Below are 16,420 nucleotides of genomic sequence, written 5' to 3' on the forward strand. Positions count from 1 at the left end.
AGAGTGTAACCATCCAACAATGCCTACTCCTGATGCCAACCCTCTTTAGAGGTGACAGCTCCAAAACTAAAATTATACTGGGTGCCCACATACACTTACCTGTTTCCATATAAATGCTCTCCCAGCCACCACCCCTGGGCTTTGAAGAAAGCTACAAGACTTAACCGGCAAGCGCCACAAATCAGACAATGAAAGAAAGCTGCAGAGAGAGTTTTTACCCTCTGTTTTGTTTTCTACCCAAGTACTTATGGCCTCAGCGGATGCTTGCGTATCCTGGAAATTCACCAGCTTTATAGCCGTCCGAAAGAATTCCTTGTTGCTATGGAGATACTGTTCTTTCACCATGAATCCTTCTTGAAGGTAAAGGGCATTGGCAAGATTAAATGTAAATTCTTTTCTTTTGGAGGTGACAGAGAAAAGTGTCTGGAGTGGAGCGAAGGCTTCATCTGCAGAAAATAAGGTTTAAGAGTGAATGTCTTCATTTGTAGAACACAAAGCAGCTGGGTAATACACAGTTATATACATAGTTGTAGATGTGGGAAGGGTTTTCTAAGCTCTCCCTGAAGTTTTAGGTGTGCTCGGAAGCCAGGCTGCTTGGCCAAGGACAGGTAGTTATTTCTGAGGCACGTGTGATAACAATATCACACAGTATGCTTAGAGAAAATACAGTGGAAAAAAATATGGATGGCCAAATAACTGACCCAGGGAACAGAACTCGTGTATTTAACATGGCATGCAAGATAAAAAAAAAATAGTAATGTCACATACTTCAAGCCTTTTTCTAAGTTTATGAGGGCTGAACATTTTGGGATGCTTGGAGACCTCTGCTTGGTTCCTTTCTATAGCTTTCAAAAGGCAATAGCAGCCATACACAGCATGGTTTGGATGTGGGAGGGATTTACCAGCTGAGACCAACCTAAGTCCTGCCACCCCTCATGCTGTCTTTAACTTTGGAAGAGCAGAAAGACAGGCACCTTCTGTTTGCCCCCTCCTTCCCCTCCCTTCCATGCCACCCCTCACTCCCTCCCCTCCCCTCGCAAGCAATTCCCTTCGCTTCCGCTTGCATGCGGGTTCTCCCTCCCCTCCCCCCGCTATGGTGGGTGGGCCATGTCCAGATGCCGGGCCCCCTCCTTCCCCTCCCTTCCATGCCACCCCTCACTACCTCCCCTCCCCTCCCTTCCCTTGCATGCCACCCCTTTCTTCCCTTGCATGCCATTCCTCCCTCCCCTCCCCCCGCTATGGTGGGTGTGTCATGTCCAGATGCCGGGCCCCCTCCTTCCCCTCCCTTCCATGCCACCTCTCACTACCTCCCCTCCCCTCCCTTGCATGCCACCCCTTTCTTCCCTTGCATGCCATTTCTCCCTCCCCTCCCCCCGCTAGGGTGGGTGGGCCATGTCCAGATGCCGGACCCCCTCTGTCCCCTCCCTTGCATGCCACCCCTCACTCCCTCCCCTCCCCTCCCTTGCATGCCATCCCTCACTCCCTTCCTTTCCCTCACTCCCCTTCCCTTGCATGCCATCCAGTGTAGGCGGCATAAATTACATGGAGGAAGAAAAAAGGTGGGAGATGGGCATGCCCGATCAATGTATCATTGCTGAAATATTCCCTAAATCCACTGCTTTTCATGAATTGGGGAGGCTGTGGCTCACTGCTAGACTATCTGCTTTGCATGCAGAAGGTCTCAGGTTCAACTCCTGGCATCTCCAGTTGAACGGATCAGGTAGTAGATGATGTGAAGGACCTTTCTGTAAAAGTCTGGGGAGCCACAGGCAGTCTGAGCAGATAATACTGACCTTGACAGACGAATCATCTGATTCAGTACGCAGCAGCTTCATGAATGGCCATCAGAAAATCTGGGTGCTACACCATTTGTTCGGTGGATTAACAAATAGCTCGGTCCCACACTGTAGAGTTCAAGGCAAACTTCCTTGATGAAAAACATGCAGCCCATTCCCAGCAATGAAAGCACTGATGCTACTGACCTTCACCCCCACCCCCAAGATGTAATGTCAAAACTTGTGCTGCCAAGGTGGCATACTGTTGCACACATTGGTGCAAAACAGCCATTGAGGTAACTGTGCTAGAAAGGACTCTGCCATCCATGCAAGAGCCAATTCATACACATGAATTTAGCAAGCCACCTTTAACCGAGTCAGACCTGTGATCTGTCAAGGTCATGACTATGTATTCGGACTGGCGGCATCCTTCCAAGGTGTCAGGTGGAGCTCTTTCACATGACCTTTCAACCGGAGATGCCACACATTGAAACTGAAGACCTTCCTCATGCAAAGTAGATGCTCTACTGATGAGCCATGGCCTATCAATAACCTTCAATAACCAATGCTCTTTTCAGGGATCGTGCTTGCAGCTTCACACAACACTGAGTTCACCAGTTATGAATGGCCTAGTCCAGCGTTTCCCAACCTTTTCGACGCTGCGGTACCCTTGACCTCGCCCTTCATATCTGCCCTTTGGGGGTGAGGCGGCTTATAAATCACATAATAAATAAATAAATAAATAAATAAATAAATATCTCAGGGTACCCTTGAGGTTCGTTTGATTTTTTTTTTGCATTTTTAGGTTTTTTTTCCTGTTTTTGGCCTGTGGGGGAGGGGGAGTGGCAAGCAGGGGGAGGGGAGGGGTGGGAAAGCACCGTTGACAGCCGCATTGTTTGTTTGCCTAAATTCGGCATGGATTGGGGGGATTTAAAAGGAGAGTTCCCTTTAAATCTACCCCCCTCCCCAATCCATGCTGAATTTCGGCAAATAAAACAATGATGTTTTTAATGTTGTTTAAAGGGAGCCCATGAGGCTTCCAACCGCCCCCTTCAAAATCCATTTGATTCTGGTGTGGGAGGGCAGACGGTAGTATTGCTCATGGCACCCCAGGGTACCACAGAACCCTGGCTGGGAATCACTGGCCTAGTCTGTTGATCAAGAAGAAGAGAGAGCTCCTCCTGTCTCAATACTACTGGACACTATGAGCTACTGTCCCTTTCCACTGCAACTAGGCAAGTAGTGGCAATATTAGTAGATGGTCTTGATTACCAGTTAATAAACATTATTGGCCAAAAGCCATACCCAAGACCAGACTTGGCAAACGCCTCTAGTGGCACGATTCAGCTCTTCCGCTGTTGTGCCAGCTCCATTTGCAGCTCTGATTATGCCAGAGCCACAGTGGGACTTTGCGTAGTAGGATGGCATAGACTTCAATTATGCTAAGTGTACACGCACACATCTTTTTCTATTGAAAAGTTTCATTGCCGATACTAGCAGAGACGCAAACATCATCATATTTATCCTTCCAATACATAATGGGAAAGAATCCAATTTACAAAGATCATATTACTAGGCTCTCTTTTTATGTGCTCTTAATAAAATGCTTCAAAGTGGGATGTAAAAAACTATTGACCATAATCCCTGGTACCATTTAATTATTGTAAGTGTATCAGCATCTTGCTTCTATATTCTTATTAATCTTGAAAGTTTGCTCCGTCTTATTGCAGGATAAAGTTCTTTCACACATTGTAAAAGCAGCTTAAATTTTATGATTAAAGTTTGTCAGGCTATACTGTTTTCCCCCCCTATGTTAGGCTAGAAGTATGTGCGTTTACAGGAGTCCTTGAGACCCAAATGAAAGCTAAACAAGAAACTGCTGTTGGTCCCCATGGAGAACTTTCTCAAAAAGGGGCATGGGCTCCAGTTCTGGTTGGCACCACGGTGCTGGGGGAGGAAAGGCTCCTGTTCCATTTTCCTGACACGATATGGTACTGGGGTGCCTGATTTGCCCCATCCGGCAGCGGCCTGTGCATACGCAGCGCCCAACTGGACAAATAATGTTTCTCAGTGCTGCTTCAGGTTGGGAAAATCTGCTTCAGGTTGGGAAAATGGCATGTGGAGAGACAGGAGCACATGCTCCCCTCTCCCCATGACGCAATGCTGACCAGTGTTGTGGCCCTGTGGCATTTTTAGAGGGAGTCTCTATAGGGACTAGCAACCAGCATATGGCTGTGTAGCACACTCTGGGGCCAGAGAAACATTGTATCTGGAGTTCACAGGGACTTGAAATCACCAGCCCACTCACTATTCCCTTGCGCAGGTTGTTTTATTCATCACTCCACACACCTGAAGGTGCTGTTCACTACATACGCCTCAAGATTGTACTGTTTTACATAGAACAGCCCAACACTATAACACATCTCTTCTGCCGCCCTTTCTTCTTCTTCTTCTTCTTCTTCTTCTTCTTCTTCTTCTTCTTCTTCTTCTTCTTCTTCTTCTTCTTCTTCTTCTTCTTCTTCTTCTTCTTCTTCTTCTTCTTCTTCTTCTTCTTCTTCTTCTTCTTCTTCTTCTTCTTCTTCTTCTTCTTCTTCTTCTTCTTCTTCTTCTTCTTCTTCTTCTCCTTCTCCTCCTCCTCTTCCTCTATCTTCTTCTATCAGCTCCCTTTCTTCCCCTGCCTCCTCCTATTTTATAGCCACACCTTCCTGCTTGACCCTTGAGCTGAGTTCTACCCTCCTCTTTCCTGCTCTCCACAACTATACCCTGCCTTCACACCTGGGCCTAGAGAGCCATTGGTCTCCCTTCCATTGCTGAAAACTCACCTTTTGAACTCCTCTGGGGCAGACTGTCACTGCTGCCCTGTTGCTGAAACTATCTTGACCGTGTCCCCCCACTCCCCCCACAGCTTAGCCTTGCTTCTGGGCCCAAGGGCTTGTTCTGCTCTGCTGGAGAACGCATGGCAAACATGACATGTAGTTCAGCACTGAGCATTAATGGCAATCCTGAAATCACGGAGGCCTCAAGGACAGAGAAGGGGCAAATGAGAGCAGGAGAACTTAGCCTTGACCCCATATCCAGAACCGTTGAAAATGTGCTGTACGTACACAAGTAGGTTGATTATTTAAAGCAGGCATGGGATGCAGGTAGTGATAACAGCATTTATGCAGTCAGATCTGAAAAATCTCAAAGAATTAGCAAGAGAGTGGTTGGAATAACCTCCCAGTCAAGCAGCCAAAAAGTAATAGAAAGTATTCAAATGGTGCTTTGGCTATACCAGGAGGTAGTGATGGAGACCAGAGATAGTGAGAACGTTAACACAGACACCATCAGAAGCCACAGTTACCTTGATCAAACTTCTCATTTGAGTTCCTTCACCAGAGAGTCTTGGTATTGGTGTTTGATGTCCAACTCAAACAATGTAGCAAGCAACTTTGTGGCTACATAGTAGTCACCTGTAGTACAGGGGAGGTTGTACCTTGTTAGGTAAGTTTTCATTTAATTCTGTGTTTGCAACTTACAGCTGCTTTTACACTTTCATGCTTGGGAAATAGCATCTTCTTAAACACTGCAAAATAAGTTTCAGCTATCCACTGGGATCAAGGTTGAGCCATTAACGTGACCTACTTTTCAAGCACTGTGTCACTCTTACCATCAGCCAAGAGTTACAGCAAGTCATGAGACAGATCCCTTTTAGAAGAACAGTGGAAGAAGGGTTGGTTTTTATAACCCATATTTCTCTACCTTTAAGATGTCTCAATGTGACTTACAATCGTCCACCCTTCCCGCTGCCACAACAGACACCTTGTGAGATGGGTGGAGCTGAGAGAGTTCTGAGAGAACTGTGACTGACCCAAGGTCACTCAGCAGGCTTCTTATGGAGGGGTGGGAAATCATATCCAGTTTTTCAGATTAGAAAACACTTAACCATTACACCATACTGGCACTAAGATATTTTTCATGTAATGGATGTGGAAGGAGAGAAATAAGTGCAGGGCTGAGAATGCAGAAGTGTGAATAGATCTAAACAACTCAACAGCTCTTAACAGCCAGAAGTTACGCTGTCATAATAAAAGGCACACAGCCACCAGAGGAGTACATCTCAATATGAAATGCAAAATGTTTTTTTTTCTCTCCTACTTTTAACAGCATCAAATGGAAGTTGAGTGCGCAAGGTACAAGGAGAAAGAATGACTCCTGAGGAAAAAAAACAGAACATTACAGGACATGAGTGGAATCATTTCCTGGCAACTGGGTATATTTAAACAATTTGGGTTTAGATGAAAAGCCTGATGAAGGCTTTGGGTCATCATGGTCACTGCACAGGAGGAAAATCCAAGCTGAACGAGTGCATCATGAGCATTCCAGATAGCAGCTAAGACTGGAACCAGAAATGCTCCTCCCGCCCCTTTTTACGCCATCGAGTTGCAGCTCACTTGAGAACAATCCGATGAGCTTCTCAAGGAAAGAGACAGGCAGAGGTGCTTTCCTATCCACGCCATTTAAATTACTGTCTGTTGTTGTAGAGTAACATATCAGTTTTCTGCTCTGATGGAAGGTCTTGAGAGCTCCAACAGGGATTTAAGTTGACTTGAATAAAAAGAAAGCAAGATCTATTACGTGGAAAGCAAGCAAGCAAGCAAGCAAGCGGCAGGTACGCTCCTGGATATACCACGGGGCATTTTGACCGTGAAAAATCAGCATAACATGGAATATGGATTACTGTGGCCAGATCACAGCTTTTTGCGGAATGGATGCAGGTGGCAAACCATCCAAAACTGAGAAAATGTGCTGTGTGCCATAGAGAAGGCCTCCAATCATAAACTAGGATCCAGTAGCACCCGTGAGCTATCAATCTGCTGCTTCGCCGGGAATGCAGCCCTTTCACGACAGCCTGACTTGACAGTCTCTGAGCAGCTTCTCCATAGACCGATAGTCCCTCAGTTTTGCCATCATTTGTTGCATGGATGTTATGAAATTGCAATACTTGTCTGTCTCTTGCTATAAAACGCTTACAAAATCTGCAGTACAGTAAGAACTCTTCTTCTGACTTCTTCTTGTGTATAGGGACACAATAAATTGCTTGAGGTTATTCTCTGCATCTGGATTTGGTCTGGCACCCAGTTAATGAGCCTGAATTCCCCTACACTCATCCTATCTCTGCTGCTCAGAACACTTCCTTCTCCACTACAGCTTCTGTTTATATGAGAGTCCTCTGAAAATCACTGATCCTGCACTAACGGAAAGTTTAGCCAAAGAAGGAGGGAGCTCTGTAGGAGAGATTATTTATGGTGCATGGAACTCATTCTTAAGATAGCAGCCCCTGTTGATAGCCTAAGGAAGGTTTGACTGTAGTAACTGAATTTACAATTTAGAAACCTTATCTTCTATTTTAACGGACTCGTAATTTGTGAATTTGTCCTAAGATCACGTGAATTCATTGCTGTTCTTACCAACATGGTTTTATGCCAAGCTTGTAAACCCAGAATGGTGTCAGAAGTGGATAATGGGAAATGGTTTTTAGATTAAATTAGAAGTTTTTATCTGTTGACCCAGAAAGATTCCAACGGCACCTGCCTGCTTCTTTATATGTGAATCAAATGGGAGTTCACAGCTGAGCTCTAGAAGAGGAAGAGGAAGAGGAGGAGTTTGGATTTATATCCCCCCTTTCTCTCCTGTAGGAGACTCAAAAGGGTCTCAATCTCCTTGCCCTTCCCCCCTCACAACAAACACCCTGTGAGGTGGGTGGGGCTGAGAGAGCTCCGAGAAGCTTTGACTAGTCCAAGGTCACCCAGCTGGCATGTGTGGCTGGCACAGGCTAATCTGAATTCCCCAGATAAGCCTCCACAGCTCAAGTGGCAGAGCAGGGAATCAAACTTGGTTTCTCCAGATTAGAAGGCACCTGCTCTTAAGCACTACACCACTGCTACTCCTGCTTAATCATCGAAGGACTCTGCTTAATCATTGGGTGGTTCCAGAAGGAGGGACCAAGGGGCCCTTTGGTTGTATCTGACTTGTGCAGGAAACCAATCAACTGGTGGCATCACTGGTGCTGGCCACTCAACCCCTGTGGTATTCAAAACCCAACCCTATTAAAAATAGTTGCCTCCAGGGTAACAAACTGATGTCTTCTAGACTGACCTCTTTTCCCCTCGTGGCCTAAGCCCATCTTATTTCTTTTCTATATCATCAGGTGCTACATTTTTGCAGGGCTAGGGAATCCATTAAGGAATGGGATTGTGAACATTCACTGGATGCTGAAATTGCATGTCCCCGACAGATGTTCCAAAGAACTTTTGTCTTACACGTGACTGACAGCAAGGTATTTGATGGAATTTGGAAAACACATTAGGAAAAAGAATGTCTTTTTTTCCTCATTCAAAAAAAGACAAGCAAGAGAATGTCTTCCTTTTAAAGATAAAATTGAACCGTAATGGCAGGCAATCATCTACTCGAACGGATGGATTTACATCATTTGTGAAATGTCTGAAAAACGTTCTCTAAAAAACCTCCCATCTTTCTCTCTTTCGTTTGAAGCAAAGGGATTTACCCCCCCCCCCAAAAAATGGCTCTCTCTTTCTCTTTGTGTATTAAATAAGCCCCAAAATACATGGCACTCTGCCCGATATGTTCCTTGTACATTCAGTTTGAGCTGTAGATTGTATTTTGTCCAGATTACATTGGAAAAATGCATAATTATGTCAACTACAATTGAAAAGCAGACTTCAATTACCTTCTCTTTTAGCTGTGTAGAAGGCAGCCTCTATACACACACTTATGTACGACATACAAAAATCAAAATATCATGTTGCCAACAGATAGAGGATAATAGCTTTGTCTTTCTTACTCTGCAAGCCATTCACAGCAAGAACAAAATAAAAAATGGCTCCCTTTCAACATCTATATTTAGCAGTAGTTGTGTGGACTTTCACAAAAAAAAATGGGACATGAAATAAGTAAATCTCAAAATGAACAGAGTTCAGCATGGTAGTGTTTCAAAAAGTTCAAAACCATACTGTAAAACTATAGTTGCCCACAGCCTGTACGATTTTCGTTTTGTAGTTCCTCACCCAGGTAACTGGCTTGATCATTGATCCCCAACATTGTCCCACCAGTGTCCACCAATGTGACTCCCACTTGCTTCTTTCGCAAAGGTAAGAACCAATCTTGACTTTCTGTCCACTTCATTCGAGTAGGAGATGCTTCAGAAGATCCCAGAGGGCATTATTTTTATGGCGGTCTCATACTGGGAGCATGCTTGGCTTGGAATCTTCTAAAATGTTGGGGTACCTCCCAATATTTTGTGGTTGGTCCCATCCAGTGGTGGGATCCAAAAATTTTAGTAACAGGTTCCCTCGCCAGCCCCCCCCCTCAGCAAAGGGGGCAGAGGCGTACCTAGGCAAACCTGAGCCCTGGGCAAAACCTGAGTTGGATGCCCCCCCCATGGGCAGCCACCCCACCATGACCCCCCCAAAATTTTTTGCACCAGGTCATTTCTAAATCATCATCACATTATAGAAAATGCCCCAACTCACAAATCTGAACACAGCAATGGCAAAACACACGTTCTTTGATAGAGACTGGTGAGATAAAAGGTACGAAAGGCTGAGAATCAATGAATTGCAGTAACTGAAAGGGATTAACCTAGTTCAGAGAGTTACATTATTAGTCACAATTGCTATATGGAACCTTCATGTTCAAAGGCAGTATGCCTCTCAGGGAGGCGAGGGCGTGGAGATGGAAAAGCGGACCCAATTAGTAACCCCCTCTCGGCACACACAAATAATTAGTAACCCACTCTCGGGAACTGGTGAAAACCTGCTGGATCCCACCTCTGGTCCCATCTGCTCTCCTACAACAGCATTTTACGAACTCCCAGTTCTCAGAACTCCAGAAGTGCTTCTAAGTTCAATGACTGAGGGTTGCTGCGCTAGAGTATTGTTATTATTTGATTGATTGATTGATTGATTGATTGATTGATTGATTGATTGAAACATTTTATGCCACTTTTCAACCTTAATGGGATCCCCAAGATGGGAAACATAACCACTCTCCAACATTTGGGCATTAAAACAGCATTTAAAATAGCATCCAAAATAATTCAATAAAAATATTTTTTTTAAAAAAAATGCAATGAAGAGGGCCAATAACAGTTATTGGGGGTATGCTACAGCTTACAAAATGTGGACCACAGATACTTACAGGAATCATTTTTCAGGTTCAAAAGCTGACTTATCTCATTGTGCGTTTTTCCCTTCGCCCCCAGATGTACCATTCCCAGGGCTGATGCTGTCCCAAGTGGGGAATAGAGAATGTTCTCGTTTTTCTGGGCTGAACAAAGAACTTTATAGAGATCCACAGCAAACCGCATAGTACCATCAGCCGTTGGGTTGGTGATGTGGCTGCTTGTCAGGCAGATCCTGATCATGGTCAGGAGAAGATTCAGAAAGGAAACCTTTCCCAGTGAAGCAATGTACTTCCTTGGTTCTTTTGCTGTTGAGTGATGGGAAATGAAATTGTCTAACACTGGCCCATTACACATGGAAGGCTTACCTTGGACTCTTCTCTACACAACGGGCTTGCAGTGGACTCTCCTCATGTTTCTTTGTTTACACACAAGAAGGCACTCCTTCCTGGGTGTGCAGTTTTTCTGCAGAGAACTCTGCCACCCTGATTCTCGTAACTTCCCCTGTCAACTGATTTTTAAAGACATAGATCTTAAAGGCACTTATTCTTATCCTTAAAGGCACAGATCCCATTACACTCAGAAGTCAAGATTGCTGGATTAGTCTTTAACACACACACACACACACACACACACACACACACACACACACACACATTAAAGAGCAAAGCAATTCCCTGGACTGCACAATGCTAAAGAAGGGAATATTGTGTTATTCCCTCCCCCTCCCCCACAACAGACACCAAGGTGACCCAGCAGGCTTCATGTGTAGGAGTGGAGAAACAAAGCCAGTTTACCAGATTAGAGTCTGCAGTTCAAATGGAGGAGTGGGGAATCAAACCTGGTGCTCCCAGATTAGAGTCTACTGTTCTTAACCACTACACCACACTGGCTCTTGCTATGACAGAAGCGCTGTTGGTTTTTTGCATGATTTACTTTGGCAGATAAGATTTAATTTATTCATTTTGGGAATAATCACAGTCTCCTTCCAGGAAGTCCTGGGGGACCCCAAAACACCTCACAACATTATTCTTCCATCCTTCCATGTTTGTCTTCACAACAGTCCTATCTGCTAAGTTTGGCTCGGAGTGGCTGGCCCAGAGTCACTCAGCAAGCTTGAATCTGGGTCTCCTAGATTCTGGTGTAACATTTTAACCCACAGTAGAGGCAGGGAATGCAAGCAGGGAGGTGGTGTAGGACATATAATGATGGGTAGAAAAGGTAATCTCACATACATATCTTACCACTTTGCATTGTCCCCCTTTCAAAGGTGCTTTTTCAGGGGGTAAAAAGGCATCAGAGATGACCTATAGGAGGAGTGCGAAATCATTATCCATACATTGTGTAAAATGTCAAGCAAGCGCACTCCTGTGCCTTTAAGTATTGCCTAGAGAAGGTAATGTCATCTGTAGCTTTTCCTATCAAATGCCAGATTGGCACTCATACTAACACTAAACGGCATTAATTCAGCTCTGTGCAGTTTGCAGGTCACTGGTCTTTGCAAAAGCAATTAGACTTCTTTCTTCTGCTTTTTCTTTCCTCTCCAGATAGATCAGATTGCCAGGTCCGGGGCCTGAGAGGATTCTTCATGTTTTTGTAGCGAGACTCTGCTTACTCGGAAATCAGTTCTGACAATTTCAGCAGGTCTAACTTCCAAGTAACTATATTTGACCTATTTATTTATTTTTATTTATTTTGGGGAAAAAATTAATTCCATTTTAGAAAAAGGATCCAAGGTGGTTTACTTGGGTGTAAGTCCCATTGCATCTGTGGAGCTTCCTCCTGAATAACCATGCATAGACTTAGATGATAAGAATTGTGCCAAATGGGAAAGACCGGCATGTGCACTGAACATCTGCCCCTGCCTTTTATCATATTACATTATTGTCCCTCAAGCTCATTATTTTCTATTCTGACTGGCACATGATCTAGACATTGCTGGATTCTGCATCATTTTCTTGTATGGCCAAAAATAAATCCACAACTGGGGGAGAGAAGAATAAATTATGATAAAACAATACTTAATTATTTGAGGATCCAATCTGGCCATTAGCTCCCCAGGGTTTCAAGCTGAGAAAGGAAACCAGATGAGATGCATTTTGAAAATCCAAAGGCCTATTTGAGGCAGTTTGCAAGTTAAGATAAAATCATCCAAACAGCAGACATTTATCAATATTTTAAAAAGCCAAGACTAACAGGAACTGAATGGTTGACCACCAGCACAAAAGACATTTTCTACTCATGGTTAATATATTTATTTATACCTTGCTTCTAAAAAAGCTCACTTTGTTCTCCTCTCCTCCATTTTGTCCTGACAACAACTTTGTGAGGTAGGTCTTGCTAAGTGTATATGACTGCTCCAAGGTCATCCAAAAAGCTTTTATGGCAGAGAGGGTACTCAAACACAGGTGTCCTAGATCCAAGTCCATGATTCTCGCCACTACACCACATTGGCTCTCACAATGGTTCATCCCCCAAAAGGCTGCAGTCAGCCGCCTAAAGCAAGACACAGGCGTCTTAGGTGCCAGCTCCCTGAATTACACAAGGCTGATAAATGTACACCCTTCCTCAGTGCTGCATCTCATGGGATACAATCTGAAAGGCTCAGAAGAAGATGAGTTTAGATTTATACCCTGCTTTTCTCAACCGTCAGGCATCTCAAAGTAACTTACAAACTCCTTCCCTTCCTCTCCCCACATCAGGCACCTTGTGAGGTGGGTGGGGCTGAGAGAGTTCTGAGAGAACTGTGACTGGCCCCAATGTCACCTAATGTTTATGTGGAGGAATGGGGAAACAAATCCAGTCCACCAGATTAAAGTCTGCTGCTCAAGTGGAAGTGTGGAGTATCAAATCCAGTTGTCCAGATTAGCATCCATCGAGCTTAACCAGTATACCATGTATACACACGAAACACTGGTATGTGTGGGGTGAGGTGGGGGAGAGGGAGTGCAGCTCAATGGAACAGCCTTTGCTTTACATCAGATCAGATCAGATCAGATCAGTTTACCGTATATACTCGTGTATAATCCGAGTTTTTCAGCCCTGTTTAAAGGCTGAGAAAAGCCCCCTTGGCTTATACGCAAGTCACCACTTTCTATTCATCACAAGGAGGCTGGGGGCGGGGGCGGGACAACCTCCCAGCCGCCCAGGAAGCTGCTTGTTGCTGCCCTCCTCCAAAGGTGAAGGGGGAACCCTGAGGCACCCTGGCTGGCTGGGCTTCCTCAAACCCTGGGAGGCAAAGGGAGCTCCTTATTTGGGCAGTGACATCAGGGGGAGTCACTGCCCAAATAAGGAATTCCCTCTGCCTGCCCCCTGGGTTTGACAAAGCCCAGCTAGCTGGCAGGCAGAGGGAGCTCCTTATTTGGGCAGTGAATCCCCCTGATGTCACTGCCCAAATAAGGAGCTCCCTCTGCCTCCTGGCTTCCCACCCTTGGCTTATACCCAAGTCAATAAGTTTTCCCAGGTTTGGGCTGTAAAATTAGGTGCCTTGGCTTATACACGGGTCGGCTTATACACGAGTATATACGGTATTTACGGTCATTGACCACCAAGGTACAAAAGGATTAAAATCACAGAAATTGCAGAAATTACAAAAATACAGATTAAAACAGATAACAAAATGCAGATAATAGGCATCAGAAAATTTAAGACATAAGCACAAAATAATGAGTAGAGTGTCCAGCTAATAATAAATAATAATTAGCTGGCAGAGCCGGTGGAGCTCTGTCGGGCCTTCCTGATTTTACTAGATATCCAGGCAAACTTGGCAACGGAATGCGTTAGATGTTTATTTGTATCTGATAGGAGTATTTTAATCTTTTCTTTCTTTGCCCAAAAGGAGTTTGCCTGGTCGTGGGGAAGAAGCATCCAACGTATCTCGTCATAATATGAGCATTCAAATAGTGTATGTTCTGTATTTTCAACGCCTGCTATTTGACCACTGCAAATTCTGCCCTCGATTGGTACTTTGTTACAAATCCCATTGGTATAACAAGGCAAAACGGCATTGTGACGGAGTAGGCTGTAGGCTCTACGATAGTTAATGTTAAACAGAGAAGAAAGATAAGGCATTATTGAGAGTCTATTTAGCATTATTTTACTGAAAATTGGGTTTTTAAGTTTATTGAGCTCGTGTTGCCTCTCGACTTCTATAATTCTAAGTTTAACAAGATCCCTAGCTCTGTCATAATTCATATTTGTAATTAGTTGTTGGGAAAATCCATAGTATGATAGTTTCTGTAGTACTGCTCTAAGCCACGGGGGAATAAATGTATCAAACAAGACAAGTCTTGCAAGGCCCCTCTGGCAATAGCATAGTCTGAGCCAATATAGTATAGAGTGTCCATAATTTTACCTGTACTGATATTAGTCCAGTCTCTATACACAATGCAGCGTTCGAAATATTATTTGGGAGCTGTAGAATAGACCTCAGAAATTTTGATTGGGGACATTCAAGATTGCAGAGAGAGCCGGTTATGGTGAGTAGTGTACCATAAGATAGTTGTGCCAATGATTTAGCCTTGAATAGTTTGATGGCTGCCAGGATATGACAACCATCTCTATTCCAATAATAATTTCTAATAGCATCAGAGCGCTTAGACGCATTTGCAATAACATATTTAGTATGAGCCGTTCTGAGTCCTGATGACTGAAATACTACACCCAGATATTTGTAGAGTGAGACATGCTCCAAAATTTTTTTATTTAATTTCTGCTTTACATGTAGATTTACATTTAGAAGGTCAAAGGACCAGGTAGGAAATGATATGAAAGCCCCTGGATTGCTGCTGCCAGTCTGAGTAGAATGTATTAACCTTGAGCCAGTGAGGTGTAGTGGTTAACAGCAGGTAGATCCTAATCTGGAGAACCTGGTTTGATTCCCCACTCCTCCACCTGAATGGCAAAGGCTTATCTGGTGAACCAGATGTGCTTCTGCACTCCTACATTCCTGCTGGGTAACCTTGGGCTAATCACAGTTCTTTGGAACTCTCTCATCCCCACCTACCTCACAAAGTGTCTGTTGTGGGGAGAAGAGGGGAGGAGGAGCTTGTAAACCACCTTGAGTCTCCTTTCAGGAGAGAAAGGTGGGGTATAAATCCAAACTCTTCTTCTTCTTCTTGATGGATCAATGGTCTGATTCAATATAAGGCAACTTCGTCATACAGTAATCATAATAACAATACTTCATAAAAGCTAACATTGATAAGAGAACTGTAGAGCATTCAAAGCACTTCTCATAACACAGAACTGAGCAAGTACTGTAACTCTCAGTTTGCAAACCACAAGGCAAAGACATAGAGAGCCCACATCTTCAGCTAATGCGAAAGGGACTTAAAGATACTGCCGCTCACAGCAGAAAGAGCTAGGAAACAGATAAAGGGTTATTGGGCTCCTGTTAGACATTAATGCCTTGTAATCAAATCTGGTCTTTAATCACTATCCTATACAAGCTCTGCAGTGCATCAGTTCAGTGCAACAGTTGTTAGTGGATCAAATGGCAATACTGGAGATCCATGTTCAAATCCTTACTCTGCCATGGGTGCATGTGGGCCATAACCTCTGAACTGTATTTACCTCATGGGTTGTTGTTGAACAGATGTAAAGTAAGAAAAACACTATTGAAATTTGCCCTGAGATCCTTGGAGGGTGGGGAATATAAAGATTAGATAGGTGGGAATGAAAAAAAAAAACAGGTAAAAGTCCTGCCAGCCTTCAACTAAATTTGTTCCCCCTTCAGAAGAATTGTCTGCCTTCACTTTCTGGGTTTTCTACACAAGGGAGGCCATTTAGATGCCTCAGGCAGAGCAAACAAATGCAGGATCTTACAATGCCAGCTAGAACATCTTCATCATTTATTTAGGGCAGGAGAGACTCTCATGAATTCCTCAGGACTGAGCTCACTTTCTATGGTAAACGTAGTGCAAAGAGCAGATTAGAAATGCACAGGATGAAAGAGTGAAGCTGAGCTTAAACTGTTCTTTAGAAAGTCGGCTTGTTTGCGTAAATAGCTGTCACAAATGCATTTGCTCCCTCCGCACGCTTTTCAACACTTTATTAATGTATATAAGGAAGGACATACCTGCGAAAGACATCATTGTCACCATTCAGAGCGCGGTTGTGCACTTAGCTTAGGCTGTCTTGTAACTCTAAGGACAAAGGGAAGGCTAAGGGTGTTTACTCAGCAGCATTTATCAGGGAAAAAACAGCTTGATTAATGGGGCAGGCACATAACAGGTGGCCACCAAATTTGTTGTGAACGGCTGCTTTCTTTCTCACAGCCGTAGCGGTGTTATATATAAACTGAGCGACCTTGGCTTCTGAGAGGCTTTAATGGCATAACATTTAAGAGTTCCGGCTGAGCGGGAAGGACCGTGTACCTCAAATGAAAAACCACAGGACTCATTTCGATTTGCCGTTGCTTAACTAGGACATCGTTAACGGAAAAAGTTATTCTTTACGAATT

General features: G+C 44.1%; 1 protein-coding gene across 2 annotated transcripts in view; it reads right to left on the bottom strand.

Annotated features, from left to right (window-relative positions):
* SERPINI2 (serpin family I member 2) overlaps positions 1 to 16,204 on the bottom strand; it is a 48,663-nt gene extending 32,459 nt beyond the window's left edge. The window contains exons 1-4 of one of the 2 annotated variants that reach the window (XM_048506231.1): positions 16,037 to 16,204; positions 11,202 to 11,264; positions 9,975 to 10,265; positions 219 to 446 (exon numbers count right to left, since the gene is read on the bottom strand). In XM_048506231.1, the coding sequence (XP_048362188.1) occupies positions 219 to 446; positions 9,975 to 10,265; positions 11,202 to 11,211 (529 nt within the window). In that variant the 5' untranslated portion in view covers positions 11,212 to 11,264; positions 16,037 to 16,204. The remainder of the gene's footprint in view (positions 1 to 218; positions 447 to 9,974; positions 10,266 to 11,201; positions 11,265 to 16,036) is intronic. The other variant, XM_048506230.1, reaches the window with a different exon arrangement.
* Positions 16,205 to 16,420: the final 216 nt, after the last annotated feature.

The sequence above is a fragment of the Sphaerodactylus townsendi genome, linkage group LG08 (genome assembly GCF_021028975.2).
Source record: "Sphaerodactylus townsendi isolate TG3544 linkage group LG08, MPM_Stown_v2.3, whole genome shotgun sequence".
Taxonomy (NCBI): domain Eukaryota; kingdom Metazoa; phylum Chordata; class Lepidosauria; order Squamata; family Sphaerodactylidae; genus Sphaerodactylus; species Sphaerodactylus townsendi.